The sequence below is a fragment of the Takifugu flavidus genome, chromosome 5, assembly GCF_003711565.1.
Source record: "Takifugu flavidus isolate HTHZ2018 chromosome 5, ASM371156v2, whole genome shotgun sequence".
In the NCBI taxonomy this organism is placed as follows: Eukaryota; Metazoa; Chordata; class Actinopteri; order Tetraodontiformes; family Tetraodontidae; genus Takifugu; species Takifugu flavidus.
The window spans coordinates 532866-546979 of record NC_079524.1 but is presented as its reverse complement, the minus strand read 5'-3'; the positions used below and the strand labels follow the sequence as shown (position 1 = coordinate 546979).

General features: G+C 55.1%; 1 protein-coding gene across 1 annotated transcript in view; it reads right to left on the bottom strand.

Moving 5' to 3' along the window:
* Positions 1 to 451: 451 nt before the first annotated feature.
* The window catches only part of cemip2 (cell migration inducing hyaluronidase 2), a 20984-nt gene continuing 7321 nt past the window's right edge, over positions 452 to 14114 (bottom strand). Inside the window, 21 exon segments of the mRNA XM_057033383.1 lie at positions 452 to 1821; positions 1904 to 2010; positions 2350 to 2495; positions 2577 to 2678; positions 2751 to 2970; positions 3049 to 3231; positions 3506 to 3551; positions 3554 to 3716; positions 3792 to 4007; positions 5182 to 5359; positions 5836 to 5991; positions 6386 to 6421; positions 6586 to 6717; positions 7475 to 7563; positions 7878 to 8006; positions 8805 to 8874; positions 10071 to 10276; positions 10900 to 11112; positions 12019 to 12185; positions 12685 to 12876; positions 13026 to 13195. Coding sequence (XP_056889363.1) covers positions 1622 to 1821; positions 1904 to 2010; positions 2350 to 2495; positions 2577 to 2678; positions 2751 to 2970; positions 3049 to 3231; positions 3506 to 3551; positions 3554 to 3716; positions 3792 to 4007; positions 5182 to 5359; positions 5836 to 5991; positions 6386 to 6421; positions 6586 to 6717; positions 7475 to 7563; positions 7878 to 8006; positions 8805 to 8874; positions 10071 to 10276; positions 10900 to 11112; positions 12019 to 12185; positions 12685 to 12876; positions 13026 to 13195 — 3121 coding nt within the window. The 3' untranslated portion in view covers positions 452 to 1621.

The window sequence follows — 14114 nt, the reverse complement described above, 5'->3', positions numbered from 1 at the left end:
GATCAGGAGTGTAAAAGATCAGGAGTGTAAAAGATCAGGAGTGTAAAAGATCAGGAGTGTAAAACCAACACCAGGAGTGTAAAACACCGGGAGTGTAAAAGATCAGGAGTGTAAAAGATCAGGAGTGTGAAACCAACAGCAGGAGTGTAAAACAGCGTGTGAAACGAGGCGTGCACACTCGTGCCGTAATGGTGCGAGGCGTGCACACTCGTGCCGTAATGGTGCGAGGCGTGCACACTCGTGCTGTAATGGTGCGAGGCGTGCACACTCGTGGCGTAATGGCGCGAGGCGTGCACACTCGTGCCGTAATGGTGCGAGGCGTGCAGCTGGTTTCGGCGCCACGAGTCCCGCGGGCCTGACGACGCACTGAAATGGAGCCGGACTCAGGACAAAGGCAGCATCCCAGTGGAGTCCAAGGTGCTCACGCTTGCAACAAACACACACAAGACTGTTGTCATGTTAAAACAACTTTATCACAAAGCATAAATGTGTTACAGTCCAACGGTGGACAAACAGCTGTTTGAACTCCCCAGCAAATACAGCCGGTTCACAACTTGTTTGCCTTCCGTGCACAGCCTCACTTATGGCCTTTACCAGCATATTTACAAGGCTCGTCAAATATTACACCAGCAACTTTGTGTAGGTTTGGCGATGCTCAACTCTTGTGTTTCGATGCTCTTTTTAACAGTAAAGTGGTTAAAAGGTGATTTTGTCCAGAGGAGCTCTGGTCTGGTCTCCTCCAGGACCTGCCGTGGCTCAGCGGGGAGCCCTGCTGGACGGGTGTGTGAGGCCTCCTGTACGACTACAGTGTTCAGGAAGAACAGGGGAACAGCCAAACTACAGGTACTGTTGTGCAGTGCACGTGACCAGCGCTTGAGATGTCACCACTCCGAAGAGCTAACTCCGTTAGCTAACCCTGACCCTGACCCAGAAATCTGAGATGAAAGTCCAGCAAATCAAAGAAAAGGTGCTTAAAGTCATAAAGTTTACAGCTGCACAATAATTAGATGTTTTACAGTCAAAAGATTCAGATCAACAAACACACAACAATGTCGAGCGTACGAGCGACAGGTAGCAGGATATAGTAGCAATAAAAATGTTGTTTTGTTGTTTTTGTTATGGCCAGTAACACACACATTTATGGCTTCTTCTGCACCAACTCATCGGAGCGGCTGACAAATCCAACCTGCTCGCTCCTCGTTTGGCTTCAAGTTGCTGTTTAATAAGAGTTCCCTTTTGAAGTCACTGATTTCAATTAATATCGACTCCATTATTTCCATTCACCCCCAAACAAACAACCAACAAACAACAACCTGAAACAAACAACGTTGGCCAGGACACAACTGAGATATTTGCTGATAAGGCCATTTCTGTCAAAAAAAAGAAAAAAAGTGCACCAACTCCAAAGCATTCATTTGGACCCACCCATTTACACACACACACACACACACACACACACACACCACACACACACACACACACACACACACACACGTCTGGTCTTGGTAAACATCTTTACATTTTGTTGCCACTGTTAATAAATTAAAAGTTCAGCAGTTCACATTCATAAGCTGGTTGTGTGTTTGTGTATCAGCGTGCACGAGCGTTGTGGGCGTCTCCGTCACTCTGGTGCTGTGGCTGCTCGGAGCAGCTCGAGGTCTTTGCGGGGCGGCGCTGCACGTGGCGTGCACCCGTATGTTTCCAGGTTAACGGGCACGTAGCGCTCCAGCAGCCCCGGGCTGTCGTCGCCCCGCCCGGTCTGGAGCGAGACCCACGGGGGGGACGGGGAACCACCCCGGAAGGCCCAAACCGCCACACACTCTGCAGAAGGAGTTAGGACACGGTCAGAATGAGCCGGCGCTCCCAACGGGACAGGCAGCCATTTTCCACGCCAGTAACGGACCTTTACTGCTCAAGTCTGCAGTTTTGGCGAAACCCAATGAGACCAGATGTGAGGCGAACTCAGGCAGACCTTCAGGCCGACCTCGCGTTGCCACCAGGACCAGCGACCTGTGGAGGAAACAAGCCCTGAAGGTCTCAAGTGCATCACGTTCCCAATGAAGGATGAGAACCACAACCAGCCACCACCGCTGGCCTGAACAGGAGCTGACGCACCGGGGGCAGACAAACCAGCAGAAATGGCAAAATGACCAAAAAGAGAAGAACTGGATGAAATGCTGAGGGTGCAGGAGGCTCAGCACGGCACCAGCTCTGATCCAGGGCACTCGTATGAGCAGTCAGAGGGAAATGCCACTCATTCAACATGAGGTGGTGGCAAAGGCTCCAGGCCCCTGTGATCCCAGCAAGGAGTGAGGCGCCGGTGGATGGACGGGCTTTGTCCTGACTCACCTGTCTGGAATCCCGGTTCTAAGGTACTCCTCCATTCTGGTGTCCATCCTGGCAAACGAAGTCTTCTGGGAGATTTTCCCAGAGCAAGCATCAACCGCCACCACAAAATATCCCACATGAGAGAAGGGCATCGTTGCCCCGTTCACCTGGTAGTGGACAGGAAATCACAGGTTAGGCCAGGTGACCAGGTGACCAGGTGACCCGGGTCGACTTGTGCTTGTGCTCACGCTGATGAAGGAGCTGTTATCTCCTCTCTGCTGCTCTCTGAGACACAGAGATTTGACTTGTGTCTGGAGGTGGGAGGTCCAGGGCTCGCTGGAAAACACAAGCTGAGGCAGAAGCTGGGCGGTTAGTGGCGGCGTAGCTGTGCCAGGGAGCCTCGTGAGCAGAGCGGCACCAACCTGCTGAGCGCCACAGCCTCGGCAGGGCTGCGTGTTCCGGGCCGGCATGGGCACCGCCGCCGAGGGCCTCCTGGAGTACTTGGGGTAGGCCTTAGCGGTGCAGTTGCACGTCTGCCTGGAGGAGGTGCTGGACATGACCTTGACTCTCTCACAGCCCTTTACGGAACAGTAGCTGTGACCATCCCGACCGTGCCGGGCCCGGAGGTGGAGCCACAGCAGCCTGGGTGGGACAGGACGGACCGGCGCCGGTTAAAGGAGGCTTTAGAAAGCAGGCGCCACGTAAAGGGACGGCTCTCACCCCACGGCCTGGTCGAAGAAGTACTTCCTGTCCATCGGCCTCTTCTCCAGCTCTGCCAGGGAGGACACGGCGCCGTAGTCTGTGATGTCATCAAAGGTGTTGCTCTGCCTGTCGTTGATGTCGGCCATGATCTGGAAGGTGCTGTCAGACGGGTAACACAGCCCCACCAGGACCCAGTCGTCTCTGAGGGGGAAAGACTCGGCTGTGACAGCGCCCGTAAAACCGGCCTCGTGTGGCTTTGAGGCGCTTCCTTCGCTATTTAGCCACCGGAAGAGCTTCACTGTTGCTGCAGTTTCTAATTTAAGAGTGCAGCTGAAAATCTTGTTCAAGTCACAGATGAATCTTGTCCAGTCCGTGACTTGGATGAACATCAGATAATATTAGAAACTCTTTTGAGTTTTTGAAAAACGGGCTTTAAAGGTGGGCAGTTCCGCCCCTGCAGACCCGTGATACTCACTTATCAAAGTTGATCAGAGAGAGGACGACCTCTCTGGGGGCCGGCCGTCCCAGTGCAGCGTGTAGCTCTTGCTCATCATCAGAACAGGTTGGTACTGTTGGGACGGCGCCCCCTGGCTGTTGATGCCCCTCAGTACCAGAGGAGAGTCGGGGTATTCGTTCCTGTTGATGGATAAGATGCGGTTGGGAGCTCCCTGAGTCTGGATGTACACCTAAAGGAGGTCAGCAGAAGAAGAACCTGTAGAGTGCAGCTTCCTTCAGGCAGCGTCGGGTGGCCGAGGCCGTACCTGAGAGTAGCGCCCGCTGCAGACCACGGCGCTCCAGGGCGCCACGCCCACACAGCCGGGGTGCTGGATCATGTAATTGTCGGCTCTGCCCACATAAGTGTCTCTGTAACCTGTTACCGTTCCATCCACGTCGTGGAAGATGGACGTTTTGTCACCATCCAGATCATTTTCTTCGAACCACTGCCCAGGGCGGCCGAAGAACGCCCGCAGACCCACCTGAGGACAAGACACGCCCACCGTGAGGATCCTCGTCCTGGCTGAGAATATCAGACACTGAGGAAGCGTTGATGAAGCAATGAGGAATGATCCAGACACCGCGTGGCAGCAGCACGCCGGCCAGGGCGCCGCGGCCTCCTGCTCGCCACAGGGCGCCGCGGCCTCCTGCTCGCCACAGGGCGCCGCGGCCTCCTGCTCGCCACTGGGACCGCGGCCTCCTGCTCGCCACTGGGGCCGCGGCCTCCTGCTCGCCACTGGGGCGCGGCCTCCTGCTCGCCACTGGGGCCGCGGCCTCCTGCTCGCCACAGGGCGCCGCGGCCTCCTGCTCGCCACTGGGGCCGCGGCCTCCTGCTCGCCACTGGGACCGCGGCCTCCTGCTCGCCACAGGGGCCGCGGCCTCCTGCTCGCCACAGGGACCGCGGCCTCCTGCTCGCCACAGGGACCGCGGCCCTTCCTGCGCACCGATGTGCGAGATCGCACCTGCTCTCAAACGTGCTAAATATAGACACAAAACAACGCCTGCAGCATTGGAGTTGCATCTCCTCCCCAGAACTTGGAACATCTCTAACAATGCTCAAACCTTCAGGAGATCAGGCCCAGGAAGCAGAAGGAACCTTTCAAGAGGGGGGAGTGCATCGCGCCCCCACGAGGGGGCACTAGTGATCCACCAGCCGATATCAGTGATGCGTTTCTCTGCTTTCTTCTACTTTACATTTTATAAATGTTACGTTTTCTTTTTAATCAATTGTGTGTGAAAATAAATCTCCAAGAACCATAATTGTCAGTTGTCTCACACAATTCTTAATGGTAATATATAGATATAATAATAACAACCACAACAAAAATGTGCCCAAAGTCTGAGGGTTCACAGAAATTCTACATGAGCGCCAGGAGCTGCACGATGTCACGATGTCACGATGTCACGGTGTCACGGTGTCACGATGTCACGATGTCACGATGTCACGATCTCACGGTGTTACGATGTCTCGATGTGACGATGTCGCGGTGTGACGATGTCACGGTGTCACGATGTCACGATGTCTCGATGTCACGATGTCGCGATCTCACGGTGTTACGATGTCTCGATGTCACGATCTCACGGTGTTACGATGTCTCGATGTGACGGTGTCACGGTGTCTCGATGTCTCGATGCTGAAGCTACGCGCCGACTCACGCTGGGGTGGAAGCTGAGCTGGGACAGGTTGTTCCGGGGGGTGAGCTGCCAGATGTTCTTCAGGCTGAATCCGACCGCACTGGTGAAGCGCTCAGGTGTGGACATGAACCCCCGGAAGGTGCTGCGCGTCAGCCGCACCGGGCCGTCGTAGATCTGGAAGCCTCGGATGGGAAACGTCCTACAACAGAGGCAGGTTAGCGGTGAGCTAGCAAGAGCCCAGCAGCGTCGATTAGGATAAATCCACAGAAGTCCTGAAGGATTCCAACAGATTCCAACAGATTCCAACAGAAGATTCCAGTCACATGAATCCGGCTTCAGTTGAGTCGCTTGTTCCAACAAAATCTCTGAAGGCGGCGAAAATATGTGGGACTGTGAGACGAGTGTGTGGACGAGGAGAAACGGAACAAATCCTGTTTAGCCCCCCCTCCCATCACCCCCCCCCCCCGCTACAGCCCCCCCCTCCCATCACCCCCCCTCTGCTACAGCCCCCCCCTCGGCTACAGCCCCCCCCTCCCATCACCCCCCCCCCCTCTGCTACAGCCCCCCCCTCGGCTACAGCCCCCCCCTCCCATCACCCCCCCTCTGCTACAGCCCCCCCCTCGGCTACAGCCCCCCCTCCCATCACCCCCCCTCTGCTACAAGCCCCCCCCTCACCTGTTTCGTGGCAGGGTCCGCAGCTTGGCGTCCACCCCCCCGAGGCCCCAGTACTTGTTCTGGCCTGCGTTGGTGCCCCTGTTCCGGCTCTCCCCCACGAACAGAGACTGCGCCACCTCCTGGCTGGAGCCCTCATCGCTTGGGTAGCTGCCGTCACTGGAGATGGCAGGAGGGGGGCAGCACATGGCCCAGGAGGGGAGGATCAAAGGGCAGCACAGGGCCCAGGAGGGGAGGATCAAAGGGCCGGGACCAGAACAGGAAATGATCAAAGCATTTACACGTCTGCGGCTCTTTGAGCTTCTGTAAAGCTGCTGATTATATTAGAATATTATAATGATTCAGGTGACGGAAAAAAGAGAAACGCGAAAGGCGAAAGGCGAAAAGCCCAAAAAAAGCTAAAAAGACAAGTTGGTATATTGATATATATATATATATATATATATATATATTATATATATATATATATATATATTGACTGATGTATATATTGACTGATGTATATATTGATTGATGTATATATTGATTGATACATATATTGATTGATACACACCTGGCGAAGGACAGGCCCACGCCGTTGTCCGCGAAGCTGTGGGAAGAACAGAGACCTGTTACTCACTTCCTGTTCCTGTAGGAGCGAAGCGGCCGGTGCACGACTACCTGGAGCAGGTAACCTCGTGCACGCCGCCGCGGCCCCACACACACACATTTAATCCCTCTTTTCATGGTGGTGCGGTCATGTGACGCGCTCACCCGGAGTTCTGGATGATGATGTCGCCTCCTCGTATCCAGGCTCCAACGTCATTGTTCTTATAGGAGACGAGCGCGTCGATGACGGCGGCGACTCGAGGGAGACGCGAGTCGGCCTCTTGGTGCGGTCGGAACCTGAGGAACCACACGAGGAGGTGACGGAACCTTCACAGAACTTCTGCGCTTTAACCTGAGCTGAGTTAATAATGTCTTTATTATTACTGAGATCTGGGACGCAAACATGGGGGGGGGCGGGGGGGGGGGCACCCCAGGGGGGGGAGGCACCCCGGGGGGGGCACCCCACAGGCTGAGGAGCCAACGAAGTATTATGGGCTGTTTAGCAAGCTCCCATAGAGCAATTTAGAAAGTATTAGACATTATTTTCAATATCACACAAAAGGGCAGACACACACACACACACACACACACCACACACACACTCACACACAGACACACACACACACACACACACACACACAGACACTCACACACACACACACTCACACACACACACACACACACACCACACACACACTCACACACACAGACACACTCACACTCACACACACACACACACACACACACACACACACACACTCTCAGTTTTTCCATCTGGCTCCGGGCTGTTGGTCTGGGCGTCCCAGAGAGGAAACTATCTGTGAGCCTTGTTTTCTCTGTCAACAGCAGCCTGACCGGCCTCCAGGAGCAGGGACTCAGGGCGTCTATCAGCCTAGATAAAGTTCAGATAATGTTTAGGTTTAAACCAAACCCTGACCCAACACGTGGCCACAAAGGCCCAACAGGGTCCAGCCGTGGCCAGGGAATTCAGAGTCATCAACAGTAGCTGCACATGCTAACATGCTAACCATGCTAACCTGGCTAACATGCTAACCTGGCGCTGTTGTCCAGGCACAGGTATTCCCGGGGGTCGGCAGCACTGGCGTTGGTTGTCTTCACCCCTTTATCAATGATGAGTCCTGCCTGAAAAAGGAACGTCTCAAAAAGGTGGAGATAAAAGAAGAGGAGAGGAGAGGAGAGGAGAGAGAGGAGGAGAGGAGAGGAGAGGAGGGGAGGGGAGGAGGGGAGGGAGGGGAGGGAGGGGAGGGAGGAGGGGAGGGGGAGGGGGAGGGGAGGGGAGGAGGGGAGGGGAGAGGAGAGGAGAGGAGGGGAGAGGAGAGGAGAGGAGGGGAGGGGAGAGGAGGAGAGAGGAGAGGAGAGGAGAGGAGAGGAGAGGAGAGGAGAGGAGAGGAGAGGAGAGGAGAGGAGAGGAGGGAGGAGTAATAAAAGCTAAACACCTTAAAGTTGGAGTGAGCGCGGTTGTTGTAGAACACCCCCAGGGGAGTGAGCTCAGCCCTGGTCTCTGGTACCAGCCCGTGAGAGTCTCCTGTGGAGGAGCTGTGGAACACAAACCATATGCCAGCGTCCTGAAAGAGGAAGAGCAGAGACATGAGGAGGGGGAGGAGGAGGAGGAGGGAGGGGGGAGGAGGAGGAGGGAGGGGGGAGGAGGGGAGGAGGAGGAGGAGGGAGGGGGGGGAGGGGGGGCAGATCCCGAGCAGGACACAGTGGTCCCCAAGGCCACAATTTCCTGATCTGAGCTCATGTGACCCTGATTAAATCAGGCTGGAAATGAAGGAAGATATAAAACCTGGGAGTCTCTGGAGCTGCTCGTGTCCTGCTCATGTCCTACTCATGTCCTCTCATGTCCTACTCATGTTCTGCTCATGTCCTACTCATGTCCTCTCACGTCCTGCTCTTGTCCTGCTCATGTCCTCTCATGTCCTGCTCATGTCCTGCTCTTGTCCTGCTCTTGTCCTGCTCTTGTCTGCTCTTGTCCTGCTCATGTCCTACTCATGTCCTGCTCATGTCCTGCTCATGTCCTGCTCATGTCCTGCTCATGTCCTGCTCATGTCCTACTCATGTCCTGCTCATTTCCTGCTCTTGTCCTGCTCTTGTCCTGCTCTTGTCCTGCTCTTGTCCTGCTCATTTCCTGCTCATGTCCTGCTCTTGTCCTGCTCATGTCCTGCTCATGTCCTGCTCATGTCCTGCTCATGTCCTGCTCATGTCCTGCTCATGTCCTGCTCATGTCCTCTCATGTCCTCTCATTTCCTGCTCATTTCCTCCACCAAAGCTGGTTTCATCCCCTTTTATTGACTCTGGGAGCTGAACATTGAGCTCCATGTAAAATCCTGAAGGTCTGTAGCTAAAGGGTCTGTTGCTCTTACCTGGGACCCAGCAGCTGCGTTGCTGATGAGGTTATTGTTGGGGTGGGCGATCCAGAAGGTCGAGACGGCCCTGAAGGAGCAGAGAGACGGTGAAGATGGAGCCAGATCAAAGATGGAGCCAGATCAAAGATGGGGCCAGATCAAAGATGGAGCCAGATCAAAGATGGAGTCAGATCAACGAAGCACTGGGGGACTCCCACCCAGAATGAACCCACAGGCACTGAGCTGCCAGTAACACACACACACACACACAGACACACACACACACAGCACACACACACACACAGACACAGACACACACACAGACACACACACACAGACACACACACAGACACAGACACACACAGTAATACAAGAACAGACACACACACAGACACACAGACACACACAAACACACAGACACACACACACAGACACACACACAGACACAGATACACACAGACACACACAGACACACACACACACACACACACACACACACAGACACACAGACACACAGACACAGACACAGACACACACACACACACACACACACACACACACACACACACACACACCACACACACACACACACACTGTGCAGAAGCTCCGGCTGGGTCAGCTGGTGAGCGACAACAGGATGAGTTTGCTGTTATAACATGTCATCGTGGAACAGAATGATCCCAGCAACTAAACGGATCAACGCGTGTGTGTGTGTTGTGTGTGTGTGTGTGTGTGTGTGTGTGTGTGTGTGTGTTGTGTGTGTGTGTGTGTGTGTGTGTGTGGTGTGTGTGTGTGTGTGTGTGTGTGTTGGGGTCAGGCCCTGCTGGAATGCTGGGAAGGCCTTGAAACATTTTGACTGTAACAGACGCTGATAAATCAAGATCGACTGATTTTAAATGATAACGGTGTTGGTGCTACAGGAAGTGGTGTGTGGCCAACAGGAAACAGAACCAGGAACTGCTCAAGAGAAGGTTCCAGCAGTGCTGCGGTTAGGGTTAGGGTTAGGGTTAGGGTCAGGGTCAGGGTCAGGGTCAGGGTCAGGGTCAGGGTTAGGGTTAGGGTCAGGGTTAGGGTCAGGGTCAGGGTTAGGGTCAGGGTAGGGTTAGGGTCAGGGTCAGGGTCGGGTCAGGGTCAGGGTTAGGGTCAGGGTCAGGGTCAGGGTCAGGGTTAGGGTTAGGGTCAGGGTCAGGGTCAGGGTTAGGGTTAGGGTCAGGGTCAGGGTCAGGGTCAGGGTTAGGGTTAGGGTTCCCCGTGACCCCCCTGCGCAGCACGCCCCCCCCTTACTTGCACTCGGTGCTGGGCGAAGGGGTGTAGCCCTCGTACACTTTGTCCCGGATGCTGGTGCAGAGGCTCTCGTTGCGGTCGGTCGGCAACAGCGTCCCCGGCCGGGTCAGCAGGCCCAGGTTGTGGTAGAACGTGTTCCGCTGCTCGATGCCGTCCTCAAGGAAGAAACAGTGACCCAACGTGTCGTAGCCCACAGTGTTCTTCACCTGGGGGGAGAGCAGAGCTTTATGTTCCTCTCCCCCAAGGAAGGCGTCGGCCACGTGACCCCGAGTGGTGCCGTCAAAGCCCGAACCTCCACGATTCTGGTCCATATTCTACTCTGCTACAGAACCCCCCCCCCCCCCCAAACCCATAGAGACGGATGGGAGGAGGGAAAACTGGCTGCCTCACTTCCAGAGATGATTGTTACACAGGAGCAAACAGCAGACTCCAGAATTCCCCAAATGCCGTCCCCACGAGAAGAAGGAACAAAGTCCCCAATCTGGGCCCACAAGGACCAGCGCCAACCGGCTACGTCAGGAGGGAGGCCAACCTGGACCCAAGTGCAACTTTACAGCTGCTTTGAGTCCCTGAACCAAGACAACAAGTATTTCTTCTCACAATGTGTCAAAGAGCTGTGACGCTGGTCTCTAGAGGAACTGGAGACATCCCATAAACCAACACTAACCCTAACCCTAACCCTAACCCTAACCCTAACCCTAACACTAACCCTAACCCTAACCCTAACCCTAACCCTAACCCTAACCCTAACCAGCGGTGTCTCCTCCAGCCCCTACGAGCCCAGAAGCTTCTTACGGTTGCACATTCATCGGCCTTGTGTTCAACCAACCAGCAAACCGTTGGTGGCGTGGACGGTGAGGCAGCGGGAGAAGGAGTGATGGATGGAGAGGCCGTCCACGTAGGCGGGCTCCCGGTAGCCCCCCCTCTGGTCCACGTCCCCGCACATGTGGAAGTGGACGGGGTAGCGGCCGGTCTGGCTCTGCTGGCCCATGTTCCTCAGCTCCACGTGGGACAGGTGCACTGAGGAGAAGTTCCCAAAGATCTGATGTGTGATGGGCGAGAGAAGAAAGCACATAATTGGTGGGGTCCTCCTGAGGAAGCTTCAGAAGCAGCAATAAAGGAGCAGCTTGGGTTTAAGCCCCACCCATGACCTTCAGATGACCTTCAGATGACCTTCTATTGGCCACAGATCCCACTGGATATGAGAGCTAAATCCACTGGCGGCCGAGAGACGCAGGTTCTAATTAAACCGAACTGGAAACAAGCCCGGCCCGAAAGAGAGAGAGCGGCGTGCTGATCCGCCGCCATGCTCAGCGGGGGGGGGTTGTCATCGCGCCCGACAGGCTGCTTCCTGTTCGGGGTATTGGCCAATCTCTCCTCACAACGGCCCCTCCCCTCCCCGCTCTGGGATCACTCTCGTGGTCACGTGTTCATGTTTAAGATGGTGTAAACGTTGGTTTGAGTCGTAATGTGTTCGATTCAAGAAAGGACAGAAACGGAATTAAATGAGATAAACAATAGTAAAATCATTGTGTTTAAAGATGATTTCATGAAGTCAATTCTATTGAAAAGGGAAATTTCAAGTCATAAAATCAATTCGATCTTCACTGCAGAATTCATGTTCGTGCCCCAGCAACCAGAACGACCCAGCTCATGTTGTTAACCCTAACTATAACCAGTAGGTTAACCTGTGGAACATCAGCCCCCCCCCCAGTTTGATGCCTCATTTGATGAAACCAAGGAAAAACCAGAAGACGTGTCTGAGACGCTGATAACATTTAGTGTTACGCAACACTCCATCACAAATCCGGCACGTTAGCGTTAGCCGCCAGGGCTAACATCAGCTCGTTTACGGCGCTAATGCTAGCTTAGGATTGCTGTAACTATAACAATTCCCAGGAATATGTTGGTGCCATGAATGGGTCTTGATGCCGTTGCTGATACACACCTTGATGTGGCCCCCAAAGGTGTCGTGGCCGTAGAACCGACACATCTTTCCGTAGCACGATGTTTCCATCTCCCCATAAATCAGGATGTTCCTGGACAGCAGAGCCACTTCAGCACGCATGTCGACCCCGTCCACGACCTCTCCAACGTGGAGAAACTGAGGCTTCCCTGGACACACGACACAGAACGGTTCTGTCAGGACCAGCAGGACCAGCGGGGCCAGGAGGACCAGCGGGGCCAGCGGGACCAGCGGGACCAGGAGGACCAGCGGGGCCAGGAGGACCAGCAGGACCAGCTGGACCAGCGGGACCAGGAGGACCAGCGGGACCAGCAGGACCAGGAGGACCAGCGGGGCCAGGAGGACCAGCAGGACCAGGAGGACCAGCGGGACCAGCAGGACCAGCAGGACCAGCGGGACCAGCAGGACCAGCAGGACCAGCAGGACCAGCGGGACCAGCAGGACCAGCGGGGCCAGGAGGACCAGCAGGACCAGCAGGACCAGCGGGACCAGGAGGACCAGCGGGGCCAGCTGGACCAGCGGGTCCCACATACCCACCCACACACACCCAAACCCCCCCCACACACACACACTCTCCCCCCCCCCACACACACACACTCCCCCCCCCCCACCTATCCCCCCCCCCACTCGCCCCCCCCCCGTCCTCACCTTGGATCCGGACCTGCCTGCTGCTGCACCACAGACAGGGCAGCAGTGTGAACTCCTCTGCCTGGTACATGGAGAAGTCTGTGCTGGCCAGAACCACCTGGTCCCCGGGTCTCCAGGTCGGCTGCACCTCATCCTGCAGGTTCAGCACCACCTGGTCCTCGGCGTCCACCTGGAAGCCGGAGATTGGGAATCCTGAAGGAGACACAGAATGACCGTCTTTGATGTTTATCCCACTGGCGGAGGATTTTCTCCAGTGTGGTCAGAACAACAACAACAACAACAACAACAACAACAACGACGACGACCGGACATAGCGAGGATCTGGGCCAAAGCGTTCCCACCGTTCTTCCACTCGCTGTAGGCCGTGACCGAGAACGCCACTCCCTCCACGGTGCTGAAGGTCCGGGACGCCAGCGCTCTGCCTCTTGTGTCGTGGTTCTCGTGCTCCCGGACGTCTTCCGAGCAGGTGGCGTTGCCGCCCTGCACCTCAGAGACCAGAGCCCAGGCCTGCCTGCAGGGGGCGTGGAGACGGGCCGTTAGGACACGCCCACATTCACAATTAACCAGCCTGTTAACGAGGAGCCGTGACAGGAGAAGCACTCGTGACATCTGGAACCTGGGTGGCAGTTTTATCTTTTAGTTTTAGTTCTATTTCCCTAAAACACGGCGGCGTGGGCAGGACACGACTCTTCAGGACAGTAACTAACTAACTATAACAATAACTAACCGACCCACTGATGTGACCAAGAAGCCTAAAATGAGCACAGCAACAGAAGCTAGCAGCTGCCTGAGCTAAAGCAACGTTAGCATGAACCCAACATCTTTATACATCAGATTTATCAACAGTGAATAAACCAGAGAAAATACACAACATGCACACAAACCCCCAAACAAGGGACCTGCTCTCACCTCAACCAGGCTCAGAAGAACCCGAGCAGCCCAAACCCAAACACCCGCCTCCTCCCGCCATCGCCAACACAAGTCGGGAAATCAGGAAACAGGAATGATGAACTGGAAACGACCCTGAGCAAATGTAGGGGGAGGAGCCTCATTCAGGTGGAGGGCAGCAACCGTCTGCCGGCGCCGGCCGCCACCTGAACCCACTGAGCCCAGCCCACTTGAGCCGGACGCTTGTCGGGGAGCTTTAAGGCTCAACATGTAATAACCCGTAAGACTGTTGGTTCTGAATATGAATTTGGTTCTGAACCGAAGGAGCCTTCTGGATAGAAACGTCTTCAAGAGCAGAAACCCAGTCCAGTTGACAGAGAAAACTACCTTGGGTTCTGAATATGGCGTTTGAACCGGGCCAGTTTGACCCCCCAGCATAAGGAGGGACGATGTGGGAAGTCAGTGTAACTGACACCGTTTGCCTCCGGAATATCACGGCATTCCCTGATCCTCTCTGTTCCGGAAGCACCGAGTTCCCCGGC